Here is a 14,713-nt window from a genome sequence, read left to right as displayed (position 1 = left end):
AGGGCTTTGGCAAGCATGATGTCCCTCTGGGGTTGGGGGGTAAGGATTGGGCTCCATAAAGTCTTGGGGCTTCTCTCCAGCTTCAGAGACGTGCAGGCTTGGAAGGGGAAGGAGTCTAGACTCCACTGACTCCCACTCTCTTGGTTTACAAAAGAGAAATAAAGCACAAGCTGAAGAGGTGACTTGCCCAAGATCGCAATGCCTATTAGTGCTGGAGGCATGACTGCCCGTGTCCTCATCTAAGGATAGTTCTTTTTTACCTAAACGACAGACAACCCCCAATGCCTACCAACCACCCAACCCTTTATTTTCTGTTTTTCTCCTCTCTCATCCTTCCTCCTTCTCCTCCCCTCTGATCTCTCTCCTTTCTATCCTTCTCTCATCTATTCCTCAGCTGCCATCGCCTGGCATGGTGGAGAACAAGCAACGCTCCAGTTCACTGCTGGGGACCACAGAGAAGACATTCAAGCTGCCATGCTCAGGACCATCCCTCTACAGAAAGACACACAACTGAACCAGGCATCTGATTCGCTTTCTTAAACAATAGTGGTTGCTGGTTGTTTGCCTGAATTCAACTGTTTATTTTCTGTGTAATCATTTGGTTAGGTAGGTCGGCAGCTTTGGCTTGATGGTGGTGGTGCTGGTTTCTGATCAGTTAAGAAGTAAGTCTCTGATGGCTGCAGGAAACCAGCAGTTAGATGGAGCAGGATGTCGGGAAGGAGTGATTACAACTCTAAGGAAAGCAACCACTATCAATAAGGTGATAGCGTTTCCTGGGAAAGCATAGCCGCTTGTCACTGCTAATTAAAAGACAGAATTACACCACTCTATGAGTTCCTATGTTATCTTAGAAAAAAATCCCGAATTAGCAATTACAAATCTCAGACATCACTCCGATTAGATAAAGAATGATTAAAAGTTTACATTTGTCATCCCTGTGGTGGCAGAGCGGACTTTAACTTATTATTTGCAGTTCGTGCTTTAAAAATAAAGCCATTTTGGGTGTGAGAACTATCAAGGATTTTAAAACCGTGCTGAATGGAAAGCTAAAACTTTTTTCCAACAACTTTTTGTAGTTGGCAATAATACCGAGCTTAAACTCCGTCAAGTAGAAAAGATTAATAAAAACAGGCCCTCAGCTATAACTTGTCTATAACATTGTATATTTAGATATAGTTCTGCTTATCACATGACCTCTCTACCCGGGTCTCCTGATATGTTCACCTGGGTAGCAGCATGAGAATATCAACTCTTCCTAAATCTGAGTTCACAAGAACCCTCTCTGCCCAGCTCTGGCAGCTGAGGTTTGTGCAGGAAATATTTCTCGGTGGGGGAGGGGGTCTTTATTTCCAGACTTCTGCACAGGGTCTGGCCAGAATCGATGTGATAGGATCAGCAAAGTATAACTGCAAAGAAAACTGTCTGAGAACGATTAGCCTGGATTGGAAGGCAGATAAACCCAAGTTCCTGGCGGTGCTCAGATGGGCGGCTCACATGCGCAGCCACTGGGAAATCTGTTCCCCTTCCTGCACCAGAGCCGAAATGCCAAAGGCCGTCTGCAATGCTGCCTGCAGGGCCTGAGCGCGGCAGGGCTTAAAGAGGGGGGTTCCCTCTGTGACGGAGCATCTCAGTCCATACTCGTGGCATCTCAGCTAAAAGGAGTAGCTGTTTTCATCCACTGAGCTCTCCTACATTTTCTGGGGAGCCACCCTACAAATGAGTAAATAAGTATGAGATGCTTTATTCATTGCAGGTGAAGAAAGGGAACAAATGATATTGAGCGGGATGGCTCCATTTTCTCTGTCAGCTGATTTTCCCTTTTGGTGTCAGACCAGTGGCAAAAGAAAAGGCGGGGCACGCAAAGAAAGGAGGAGAAGAGAGAGAGAGAGAGAGAGAGGGAGAGAGGGAGAGAGGGAGAGAGGGAGAGAGGGAGAGAGGGAGAGAGGGAGAGAGGGAGAGAGGGAGAGAGGGAGAGAGGGAGAGAGGGAGAGAGGGAGAGAGCGAGAGAGGGAGAGAGGGAGAGAGGGAGAGAGGGAGAGAGCGAGAGAGGGAGAGAGGGAGAGAGGGAGAGAGGGAGAGAGGGAGAGAGGGAGGGAAGGCGGGAGGGAAGAAAGGACGGAGGGTGGGAGGGAGGAAGAAAGAGAGGAAAAAAGGAAAGGAGGAAGGAAGGGAGGGAAGAAGGAGCCTTCCATAAAATTCATCTTCATTGGAATAAACACAGAAAGTGATGGTTGAAACAGCTCACCATTTCACTTGATCCTCTCAACAACCCCAGTGGGGTCCTATCATTGCCCCCATGGTACAGACGAGAATAACCAGGTTCAGAAAGGCTAAGTGACTTGCTCAAGGTCACACACACTTAGTGGTGTAGCCTGGTTTGGCACCCAAGCGTGTTGACTCCATGTCTTCATCTTTAATGTCACAAGAGCCTAAAAAATGGATCTCTCTTAATCTCCCACAGTCCTTGACAATTCAAAATGCTGTCTCAGATGTCCTCACCTCTCCATTCCCTCCTGGCCACACTGTCATGGCTTGTCTTTCGCCAAGGTGCCAGAGTCTCTTCTAACCAAGATCCCCAATGACCTATTTGTCAATTCAGTGGAAAGCTCAGTGCTCACCACCTTGATCTCTCCAAGGTATCTGATATTTTGTCACCCCTACCCTCTGCAGCTGGCTCCTCCCTCAGTCTCCCCGACACCACTTCCTCTTATGCTCCTTCCCCCTCTCTGGCCTCTCCTTCTTAGTCTGTCTTCCTGGCTTGCTGAGCTACCTGCACCTTCAATGTCAAGCGGTCTCCAACTCCACGCTCAGCTGTCTATTGTCTCACTCTACACATGCTCCACGGACCACTCACCCCATCTGTGAATTCCACGTCCTCCTTCACACTGACACCTCCCAGAGCCACTTCTCAGCGCTGAATCCACTCTAGAGTCCCAATTGAACCCCTCTGGAACATGCCACCTCAAGCTCTACAGAGCTCAAACCAATTTTCTTATCCACAACCATCCTCAAAAATCAGACCTACAATAACAAAACCCCTCCCTCTGCCTGTATTTTCCATCTCAAAAATCGGCAGGACTGTCCAACACTTGCCCCACCCAGAAATCTGGGGCAATTCCTCATCTTCCTCCTCTCCCTCCCACCCCGTATCTCAGCTACTCCCCCATCATGGGTTTTCTACGTACAAGATCTGTCAGGTCCAAGCTGCCTCGTCATTCCCACTGCTACTGCCTTAGTTCAGGTCTGCGTCACCACTCAGGCCAGGGAGGCCTCTTACCTGGATTTCGTGACACCATTCTTCCACTCCGTCTTCTCTGTCGCTATCAGAGCAATCTCTCTCAAATGAGTATCTTATCACTTCACTCCCTTTCTGAAAGCCCTTGAATGGCTGCCTATGGCCTACAGGATCATATTCAGACTCTTTGGGCTGCAAGGCCCTTCATCCTCTCCCTGCCACCTTCCCAGCCTGTCACTCACACATGCACACACCTGCGATGGTGACCAGATACCACTGCAGTTCCCCAGGTTTGCTGAGCATGCGTAACCTCTTCGTGCCTTGTGTCCACTATTCCCTCCACCTGGAAAGTCGGTGCGTCGTCCTGTTCAAATGCTGAATTCCTGCTCACCCGTCCAAAGCCGCTCGAGCCTCACCCGTCTGTGCTCCCCAGCGGACTGCACAGCCTGTGGTCCAGCACTTAGCACACTACACTCCAGCTCTCTGGTTCCCTGTCTCTAGTACTAGACTGGGAGTTACTCCAGGGCAAGAATTTTAGTCTTTTTTATGTCTGTGGCAGAGTCCTGTAGCTGGCACATGAGTGGGAATTAACAATACTCACTGGCATATGAATATGAAAGCAAAAGCAATAAATAAAATAGTAGCAAACTGAATCCAGCTGCATATTTAAAAATTACATTGGGACCAAGTGGGGTTTTTTATAGGAATACAAGGATGGTTCGTTATTAGGAAATTAATGATAATAATTCACAACATTAAGAGAGCTAAGGGGAAAAATCATATGATCGTTTCCCTAAATACTGAAAAGCCATTTGGCAAAACATAACACCCATTCCTGATTAAAAACACCAAATAAAATAGGGATTGACGGTTACTTCCTTAACTTTTAAAAGCATAGATAGGCCTTAGTCCAAAAGCCAACATCTTAATAAACGGGAAAAACTATACACATGCCCACTATATCACTAACATTGTAAAGGAGGCATTAATCAATGTAACAAACAAGAGAAAACCATTAGAGGAATAAAAATAGCAAAGAAAAAGAGTAATGATATCTCTGTTTGTAGGAGATAAATTCTTTTGAAAATCCGAGTACCATTTTTAAAAACTAATGAATACATTAATAAAATGTAATAAGGTAACAGGATATAATATTAATACATAAAATCAATATCCTTCTTATATATAAACAATTATCAATTAGAAGAGATAATGGAAGTAAAGAGCTCATTTATAATAGCAACAAAAGATATAATACCTAAGAACAAATTGAACAAGAAATATGCAAAGCCTATAAAAGAACCTTTAAAATTGTTGAAAAGTAGACTTGTTCAAATGGAAAGACATTCCATGTTCTTGGGAAAGATTCAACATCATAAAGATGCCAAATAACCCCCAGGCTAATATATACATTTAACATGGTCCCAAATTTTAAAAATATCTTTAAAGTTAAGCAAGTTGATTCTCAAGTTCATATGGAAAAATAGCCAGGAGACGTCTAGAAAAGAAAAGCATTGTTTCAGAGACAGAGGACTAGCCCTACCAAATATTAAAACATACCACAAAAATTCTGTAATTAAAATAGTGTGGAACTGGTACATGAAGAGACAGATAAATAGAACACAACAGAAGGTCCAGAAACAGACCCAAGTACAACTGGAAATCTGATTAACGACAATGGTGGTATCTCAAATCATCGGGAAAAGATGAATGTTTTAATAAAGGGTTAGAGGACAACTGGATAGACATTTAGAAAAAGATAAAATTGATCTATACCTTTCATTATACACCAAAAGAATCTCCAAATGGCTCAGAGATCTAAATATTAAAAAGGAAACTTTACACGTTCTCTAAGGAAACGTAGGTGAGTTCCTTTAATACCTGGAAATGGTAGACAAACACCTTTCTAAGCATGACTCAAAATCCAATTTTCTTAGATGGAGGTGGGTTCGGGAGCCTCCCAAAGGCAATAAGCAAGACGGATACTGATTTACTATTTTGATAAAAACGTCAAAAGTAATTTAGAAACCCTGGTGTAGTCCCAGTCCCTTTGCACTTATGCAAATGTACTTGAAGACATTTCTGATGGTGCGTGTAAGTGTGAGCGGTCAGTGGGAGCCCGTCCTGGTGTTTCTTGGCCACAGTAAGACCACATAGGAGATTTAAAAAAGAAAGTAAAGACGCACTAATCAGCCTGTGGCTCATGACAGTGGTAAAAAGGAAATCTGTTTTGTATTCCTGAAAAGAGACCGTGAACCCTCAGATACCAGCCGACTTGCAATCTGTGCCAGGACAGAACAGAGTGGGAGTCTGGCAGGCCTGCTGGCATGGCACAGAAACGTCCAGGTCCCTTCCTCTCAGAAGGTCAGCAGAGGGCCCTCCGGCACGGATTGTCAAGCAGGGCTGATAACAGAGTCTCAACTGAGTGGATATAAATGTGAGGAGCTTCCTGACTTCCCTCCATTACATTCCAGCCAAGAAAATTACTCAGCGCAGAATCTTGACAACCTCACATATTTTCCCCCACCCTAAATGGGAAGTTATCATCTGAGAGCCCAGGAAATATAATCACAACATTCTCCCTGGAGCAGCGGACTCTCACTCAGGCAGTGATACTAATAGTGACCCTCCAGGGCTTTGGGGGTGAAAGCGTCCTTGCATTTCTCTGTTCCTTGCACCTTTAGTCATGCTCCCATTTCCGACCTGAGCCATGTCAATTACCAGGAATCCCAGGCTACAGAAAAGGAATCAGGTTCATCTTCACTGTGCTGTATGAGAGTTTATGTACGCACGTGTGTGTGTGTGTGTGTGTGTGTGTGTGTGTGTGTGTGTGTGTGTCTTGGTACATCGCCCAGCACCTACTAATGGCGATAATTGTTAGCCATTTATAATCATCATTATTATTACCATCACCATTATTATTAGCTGATGAATGGTGAGATCTATGACATAAGGCCAAAGAGCAACTGATGTTGCCTAGATTTTATTGGCTGAATCGTTCCAAATGCTGACAAATTACTAGCCTCAGCCATTTAAAAATCACATTTCTAATGCAATACTCCTCAGCCACGGATTCTTACAAAGTGAATTAAGACGCTATAAAAACTGACCATGTTGGTTCACAATTAAAAGTCCGGTAGAAAGCAATGCCATCATTCCATAGCTCACTAAGCCTTAAAGAAGAGATTACTGCTTACGTGTCTCTCCTGGGAAGGTTTTTGTAGTGTTCCCCAAAAAGGTTTCAGACATTTTTTATTGACAAATGCTCTAGGATTTTTCCTTACTGATCCTTAATCTGAAATACTTCTAAAATGGAAAACACTCAAATGAAGCTTTCTGAAGACAGCCATGTGTTCTTAGAAGACTTCAGATAGAATTTTCTCATAATTAATAAATATTTAAAATGCACTTTCTCTATTTATAAAGTGTCTTATGATGGCTTCTAATAGAGGCCTTTTAAATAGAGTTATTTTTTCATACCCCTGTTTTGGAGCTGGGAAAATACAAACATATATATAAAATCTCCAAGTCTAGACTTACTTGGGCTCTGGCTATTTGGAGCCTACGTTTGCTGTTTTTAAACCCTGTGACACATTCCTTTCTTTCATCTCTGTGATTCCTGGCCACCCTTCTCAGCATGTCTGGCTAATCTTCCTGATATTTCTGGGGCATAAATGGACCCAGAATATGTGACTAAGAAAAAAATCAGATAGGAATGTTGTTCTGGACCTTTTTTTACATAAAAGAAGATTTTATTTTATTGATATGGAAATGAACAGATGTCTGATAACCTTTTGCCAAGCTGGAACATTTCTGCTTACCCCAGGGAATTCCTTTGGGCTGCTGTTTCATAGAGCTCACACTGTCAATTCAAAAGTTCTGTCACAGATCTCAGAATGATCTAGGATAGCCCCAAAATGGGAGATTCATTCCTTGGCCCCTATTTCTGGCTTGGTGCCTCGAGTGTGTATAAAACAGGAAAGATACTCTTGCCAGTGGATATAAAATGGCCTTATATTTACACATTGGAACACTACAATGGGTAACAGGACTGCTTTACTTAAAATCCCAACACTTTACAAATCCACATTCTTTTGTTTTATCTGACCATTTCCACTTACCAGGCCTAGAAAAGAAATGATATAAACCCAGTAAGTACTTTTTTACTGACTGAGGTAATAAAAATCAATCCGAATGTTTTATAACCTGCCACCAGGCACAAATCTTGACTCACCCAGGTAAATTGCTATTTGAAAGGATGAATCTGGGGCCTCATTAAGGGTGATGTGAGCTCACAGTGCCACTTCTATATTCCAGAGTCTGTTTTATTCCTAAATCTGTCTCTCCTCTCTACCTCTTTTCAGAAACCTCAAACTCAATGCATGGAAAACTAAGCCAAATGGCATCCTTCTCTCTGATTGCCACCCAACTCTGTGTCTCCTCTCAGTTAATCCTAGCCCCATCCACCCAGTTACATAAGCTAGAAACCTCCAAGTCATGTCACCTCCGCCATGAACCCTCCTTCTCCAGGGGCCACAAGGCTACTGAGAGTGCTCAGAGCAGGGCGGTCACTCCTCCGGCCACCAGAGTCACTGTCTAACTCCTGGGACCAGCCAGGCACCCCTGCATGGGCTCTCCAGCACTTCACCTCCCCTGTTTAAACAACTGTCCCAGAGACAAATGGGGGGAATTCAACAGGACTTGCCACCTACCAATGGCCGTAGCGTGAGAACTCACATGGCAGCATAATACGTGGGAAACGTACTGACGAAGTTAGAAACTGGAAGTGGATAATGCTTTGTAAGAAAAACCCTAAATTCTGTAAAACATAAATTGAACAGAATCTCGTGTAATTAATAATCATCGACCCTCACACCCAACTCTAAAGAATGAAGAACCTTTCAAACTGTTCCTGATATCATTTTTATGACATTCCAACAGTTTGAATCATTCTCTTCCTTAATATATTAATGGGAAAGTGAAACATACAAAGGAAAACTGATTTACTTAATATCACAAAATAAATCCGTCGTGTAGAAGGAACTAAACCAAATTCATCCTAAAATAATAAGGTTCCTGGATGTGCAATTCTGCCTTTAACTTTTAAATGCCTACCCTAGGAGACGTTTAATATCACCTAGCAGAATTTAATACTTTATTTAAGAAAATATTCCCCAAATACAGTTAAGCATCTTAATACAGTTAAGCAAATTACAAAGATGATTTTTGCAAATTACCCCTCAAAAACATGTGTTTATCTCCCAGACTCCTACTCTCCAGGGCGAACTACATGCTGGAGTCACAATGACATCTCTTGTTCTAATGAAACTTAACTCCTTCTGTGCCTGAGGGCTACAGAAGTCCACAGTTTGCTCATAAATCCGGCTCTGGGAAGAAAAAGGGCCTTGTCTCCGAGTTACATGGGCTCCATCCATGGTGCTCCAGAGAACACAGTATTTGTTTGCTTAAAATGTCGCAAATTTCAAAGATGCAATGGAAATTGTACCTAATCTAAGGGTACCAATGCTGTAAAAAAAGAAGGAGGAGGAGGAGGAGGAGGAGGAGGAGGAGGAGGAGGAGGAGGAGAAGGAGAAGAAGAAGAAGAAGAAGAAGAAGAAGAAGAAGAAGAAGAAGAAGAAGAAGAAGAAGACAAAGAAGAAAAACCTAAAATTATTATTCCCAGAGACATGCAGAATATTCTTAATTAAAATTGAGGCCCCCCCCCATACCTCGTTACTAACAATGAGATAATCCAAATCACCATTGTTTCTCACTAAGTCGTGTGCACTCCCTTGTGCCAAATGTCATGTTGCGCTGTGCGACGTCACCTATAAAAACTCCAGGCAACTGTGGCACTGTGTGATATTCCTTGTGCACTTAACGTGATCCTGTGTGACTGTCCCCATGACTGGTAGCTCTTCTCTCCACGTGCCTGGACCATTGGAAGTTGATGTAGAGCGCTGAGGTGCAGCAGATCCAATGCTCTTCCTAAAACCATCTCTCTGACAATATGATCAGCTTCCCAGCATCACTTTTATTTCACCACAGAAACACAATTGGCAAATATATTGAGCTGCCTTCTATAACACCGTGAGTAGATTTTCCAGGCTGCGTGAACAAGACCGAAATCTCCTTTGTCACATGACGCCCCAAAACATGATGGATGGATTTAAGTTTCAACATTTGTTTCTTCTTCCTTTAGATTTTCTTCCCTTCCTCCATTTTCGTGAAAAAGGTGTATTTTGATTTATCTCTGCACACTCAAGCAACACTCAACCAACAACACAAAGCATTCGAACGACAACACTAAGAAGCCATTGTAAGAACAGGTCCTCAAGAACATTCTAGAATGATCTGGTAAGCTACAACTTATTAAGATTTTCAAATATCAGGTGTTATAGCTCTTTTTTTTTTTAACTTTTAGTGGGGAATATTGAGAAACAGTGTGTTTCTCCAGGGCCCTTCAGCTCCAAGTCATTGTCCTTCAATCTAGTTGCGGAGGGCGCATCTCAGCTCCAAGTCCAGTCGCCATTTTCAATCTTTAGTTGCAGGGGGCGCAGCCCACCATCCCATGCAGGATTCGAACCAGCAACCCTGTTGTTCAGAGCTAGCACGCTAACCAACGGAGCCATCCAGCCCCTCCAGATGTTATATCTTTAAGATTCTTCAAAATTTATCACATGTCTAGTCTGGTTATACGACCTCACAGCACCCCACACTCTTCGTTGGTAGCACTCACCGCAAATGAGAACAAATTATGAATTGTGCATTGTGTGGTTAATGGCTGTATCATCCATTGAAAAATAAGCTCCCTGTGGACAAGGACCATAGGTATCTGCTATTTCATTGCTGTGCCTAACATAGTACCTTGACTGCCAAAGGAAATGGAAGAATATTGACAAATGATCAAAAGAGCAAATAAATCTGTGAATGAACAAATAGTGTAAAATTGAAGGAGTGAAAGAAGCTTTTAGAATCCCTGAGATATTCATTCTTGGGGTGTCCTGATGGTTCTAGTATCGAACTACAAAAATGGCATACTGACAACAAGCCACAAGTTAATTATTCTTGAGATGAATTCGGGATTCATAAAACCAATTCTCTCAGTGGTAATTTTCCACATTTAAAATTTTATATCTTCTGTGGGTATTAGTTTAATTTAACCCCTGCCTATGAAAACATGAATGTGTGTGTATTTGTATAAATAGGTGAAGCAAGCAGATGTAGTTATTCCTAAAGTCCACTACTGAAAAATCACAATATGTCATTTCAAAAGTCACAGAAATATAAATCAGAGAATGCCATTGAATAAACCCGATCAGAAATCTCCACAGCAATCCACTCTGTTTTCTTGATTTCTCTCTAACCACTGATAAAAACTCTTTGAAGTGCAAGAGTAAATATTATCGTTTGATAGCACTTGGACCCAGCAGTGCAAACACAATTGCATTGTGCTCCGCTCCGGGGACTCCTGGCACACACCCCGCCGGCAGGGTTGCCATGGAGGACCCAGCGTGCTTGGGGAGCAGGCCCGAGGTAGCCCTATTCCAAGGAGCCGCCCACCCCTTCAGCTTCCTCGGGCAGACACTCGGAATGGTAGGGGGAAATGCTGGCTCCCAATACGTGTTTCTGTTTTTGTAATCCTGGGAAAGAAGGACAACAAACAGCCAACTCCTGAATGTCAGCTTGCTTCTACTTCTCCCACCGACATTTTGTAAAGGATCACGGGTGGGGTTGATGAGAAAAATCTCATGAGTGGGCCAGCAGTCCCGGCGCTTGGCAGAAAGGAAAGGACCTCAGGAGCTGGTGTCACTGTATCCCCAGCCTGCCACACGGCAAAGGTCTGTGGAAGTGCAAGGAGAGGGTTTCGGGGCAAGGCAGCACCGCGCAGGTCCAACAGAATGACCCAGCGGGTACGAGGAGCACGGAAAGGGGCACTGCGGATTGGAGGACCGCGGGACAAAAAACCTGGGGCATCCCCGTGGGTGGTGAGGACTGAAACCGCCGGCGCCTTATCCAAGCTTGCGCCCCACCGCGGCCTGGCGAGGGAGACGCGCCGGGTCCGCCCCCCTCCCCGGCCTGGGGCTGCCCCCGCCGAGCCAGCGCCCCCTGGGGCGCTTAGCAGCCCTCTGCGCCGCCAGGGTCCCACGGGCCGCGGTGAGGCGCGCCGTGGCTGCGGACCGGACAGCTGCCAAGAGCTGCGGGGCTGCCTAAACCCTGGGCCCGACCGCCCCTCCCCGCCGCGGGCTGCCCACCCCGCGCGACGCTCACCTTGCCCGGGAAAGGCCCTGGGAGCAGCAGCTTCAGCGCCTGCCTCTTCAGCTCCACCAGGCGGGCGTTGCAGTTCTCGCACCAGACGCCGCGATCTGACCCGGGGGAGGAGCCGCCGCCGCTGCCGGAGCCCGGGGAGCCCGTGCCGAAGCCCGGCGAGCCGCCCAGGGAGCCCGGCGAGCTGGTGCCAATGCCCGGCGAGGCGGGGCCCGGGGAGCCCGTAAAGGAGCTCGGGGATGAGGTGCCCGAGCCAGGGGATGGGGTCCCGGAGGAGCCGAGCGCGGAGCCCGCGCCCTCGGGGGTCGGCCGGCTGCCGGCACGCGACTCCTCGTACGCTTTCCGGTACCAGCTCTCAGGGGAGAAGGGCGCCGCGGGCTTGGTGGGCGAGCAGACTTCGTTCACCTGCGGGAAGAGACACAGCGGTGTCAGGGGCGCCCCCGGAGCCGAGCTGGGCTGGGGGCGCCCTTCCGCCTTCCCGGGAATCTGCCCGGGCCCAGGCGAGCACCAACAGCGGGCGTTGGGGACTGCTCAGAGCCCTGCGGCCAAATCTGCCTCCATCTGTCTCGTTAATTGTCCTTAAGTGAGTCCCCACCGCCTGGGTGCCCCCTGCGCCGGTTCCCGAGCGCTGCGGGAAGAGGAAAAGGCTTGTTCAGGGGGCCTCAATGGTTTCTGCAGGGGGGACCCATAGATTCAGCGTCCCGCGCTTTTGAACCCCTCACCCATCCCAGCAAGACCCCAGGTTCAAGATTCTGACAGACGCTATGGGGGGGGGGGGTGGCTGTGACCTCTGGATTTTTCATTCGGGGTACAGCCCTCTGGATTCTGAAGGTACAGGAAAGGCTATCCCGGCTCCAGGGAAATGATCCTAAGGAACGGCAGATTATTCATGGAAAAACCTCTCGTCCCGCATAACTCTGCCTCGAAGTGCAGGAATGCTGCAAAAGTTAGGGGTGTGGGGAAGGGACAGCACGAGAGGACTGAAAAAATTCCCCGAGCAAGGCGAGTGTGCGGGAGTCCCCGAGTGCAGACCCGCCTCCACGCACGCACACCCGGCCGCCGCGCCTCTGCAGCGGGAGGAGATCTCGGAACCGCCCTGCCGCGCCGCACGGTACCTGGAAAGGAGGGACCCCGGCCGACGTGGGTCTGGGGATGCATTGTACCCGTCACAACTTACCCCGTATTTCTTGCCCCTGGTGGAGACTGCAAGCCTCTCTTTATTCCCAGCTACCGAATTCATGGTGGCTTTTCCAGAAGAGAGTGTCTAAATGTTCCACCAGCACTGCATCCAAAAGGTCTTCCAACCCAGAAGGGTCCCCCAGTTGTAAGGGGCTGTCTCTTGGCCCTCAAATCAAGGTTTCTTAATGGGGGGAGGGGATAAAAGCAAATGGACCCCAGAAGTAATAGCACCAATTTGCAGAAAGGGTCGGAGTGGGTGGTTTATTCTTTCTTCAAATACTGCTTTTCCTCATCCTCTTCTGCTGCCTCTAGTCACACGTTCGCTTTTCACGGTCACATCCAGATAATTAGCATTTTCCTCAGCCAAGTAAGTCCGTGTTCCTCCACCAGGGAAAGGAGGAGTACAATCAGGGCACGCGGCCGCTGCAGGGAAAGTGGGCGAGCCCTCGCCTCGCCCCCGCCGGCGAGCCGGCTGTGGGAACTTGTCTCCTTCACGCAGCTTTGTAACTGAGTTCAAAGAAATTCTCCCAAAATATAAAGATCCAGACTCTGGGAGGAGCCTCGGCGTGTCGCGGAGCCAATATCCGCCGGCCGGTTCTGCCTGACAGTTGCGCGAGGGCTGAGAGAGGGGCGGCTCGGCGGGCCGGCGCAGTCCGCGGTCAGGGCGCGCGTGTGCGCCGGGGCGCAGCGCGGAGCTTGGGGACCCGCGGCCCCGCCGCCCGGGAGCCCGCCGCCTGGCTGCCGCCGCCGCGCTGGCAGGGCTCCATTTTAGGTTGCGGCGCTCCTGCCTGACATTGCGAGGCCAAGAGCCTGATAGGGGGTGGAGGATCGTAAATCTCGCTCCTTGCGGGGAAGTTCCTGGTGAGTGGCCCGCGTCCAGTGCTCTAATGAAACCGCTGCGCGCGCCTGGAGCCGAGGGGCCGCGCCGAGCCCGCGGGGCTGGACAGAAATGAGCCCGCGCCTCCCCCGCCCCCAAGTTCTTTCTCTTCCTGGCGAGGCTTGCAGTTCTGCCTTTGAAACGCCGGGTAACAGGGATTGAGTCACAAACAAGTCTGCAAACATGCCGGGTCCTCCCCCCGCCCTTTGTTCTCCTAGACCTGCCCTGCAAACCTTTTCTGGAATGGCCCTACCGACCCCCCGGCGTCTGGAGAGCCAGCCTCCCAACCAAAGCCCGATGACCGCCCCCTCCCCGACCCGCCCAGCCCCAGTTAGCGAGGTGCCCAGCCGCCCAGCGCTGGGACAGGTGAGCCCGGGATCAAGTGGGCCCCGGTGGGTCAGGGGAAACTGAGGGATTCGCCGCGCTGCACACGCGCAGCATGGACGGCGCGGGCCTGGAGAGGGGGTGTATAAGAGCTGGCCCTGGCTTCGCCGTGCCCGGGCCGGTCCTCTCGGCACCCCTCCTTCCTACTCTTCCCGCGCCTTGGGCCCACGGAGTCCCAGGAGCACCAGTGATCGCCCCCTGGCGGACCCCCCACCCGCCCCCCGCACACCGCCCAGGAGCGCAGGAAGCCGGCGTATGCCGGGCTCCACACGTGGCTGCTCCGGGGTGTCATTTTTCATTTCCCGGGAGGACATTTCTTCTGGTGAGCCGGCAGGTCTGTTTTGTTGTGACCTTTAATTAACACCCCGCGAGACGCCTCTGGAAGGACCGGCCCAGAGCGGGGATCACGTGAGGTGTAATGGCATCTCCGCGCCCAGGAGAGACCTGGCCTGGGGATACGCGAGGGCGCAAAGGACATCTGGGGCTTTCTAGTCGCTAGCTTCCTTCTGAGATATGGAGGGGGCAGGAAAACAATAATCTGGAACCCTGGGTCGACGCCCCCCGACCCCACCTCCCCCTTCCTCAGGGAAAATTTCTTCTGTGCCTCACTTGTGCTACAATCCAGCTACCCTCCCTCCCACCACAGCCCTTGCGTGGGAATAGTTCACATCCACCAAAGGGAGGTAACAAGGTCAAAGTGAAAATGTCGAGAACAGTGTGGAAGTTTCCATTACGTTCCTACTTCCAATTTAAAAGCGATCATATCAAGA

At 48.4% G+C, this 14,713-nt stretch overlaps 1 protein-coding gene across 1 annotated transcript in view; it reads right to left on the bottom strand.

Moving 5' to 3' along the window:
- Window positions 1-13,191, bottom strand: part of KIF26B (kinesin family member 26B) — a 406,845-nt gene extending 393,654 nt beyond the window's left edge. Inside the window, exons 1-2 of the mRNA XM_019730870.3 lie at window positions 12,681-13,191; window positions 11,507-11,908 (exon numbers count right to left, since the gene is read on the bottom strand). Of these exons, the coding sequence (XP_019586429.3) occupies window positions 11,507-11,908; window positions 12,681-12,743 (465 nt within the window). The 5' untranslated portion in view covers window positions 12,744-13,191. The remainder of the gene's footprint in view (window positions 1-11,506; window positions 11,909-12,680) is intronic.
- Window positions 13,192-14,713: the final 1,522 nt, after the last annotated feature.

Source organism: Rhinolophus sinicus, chromosome 6, assembly GCF_057876585.1.
Source record: "Rhinolophus sinicus isolate RSI-liver-muscle chromosome 6, RSI-T2T, whole genome shotgun sequence".
Lineage (NCBI taxonomy): Eukaryota > Metazoa > Chordata > Mammalia > Chiroptera > Rhinolophidae > Rhinolophus > Rhinolophus sinicus.
Note: the sequence above shows the minus strand (reverse complement) of the source record. Positions and strands in the feature narration are given on the sequence as shown.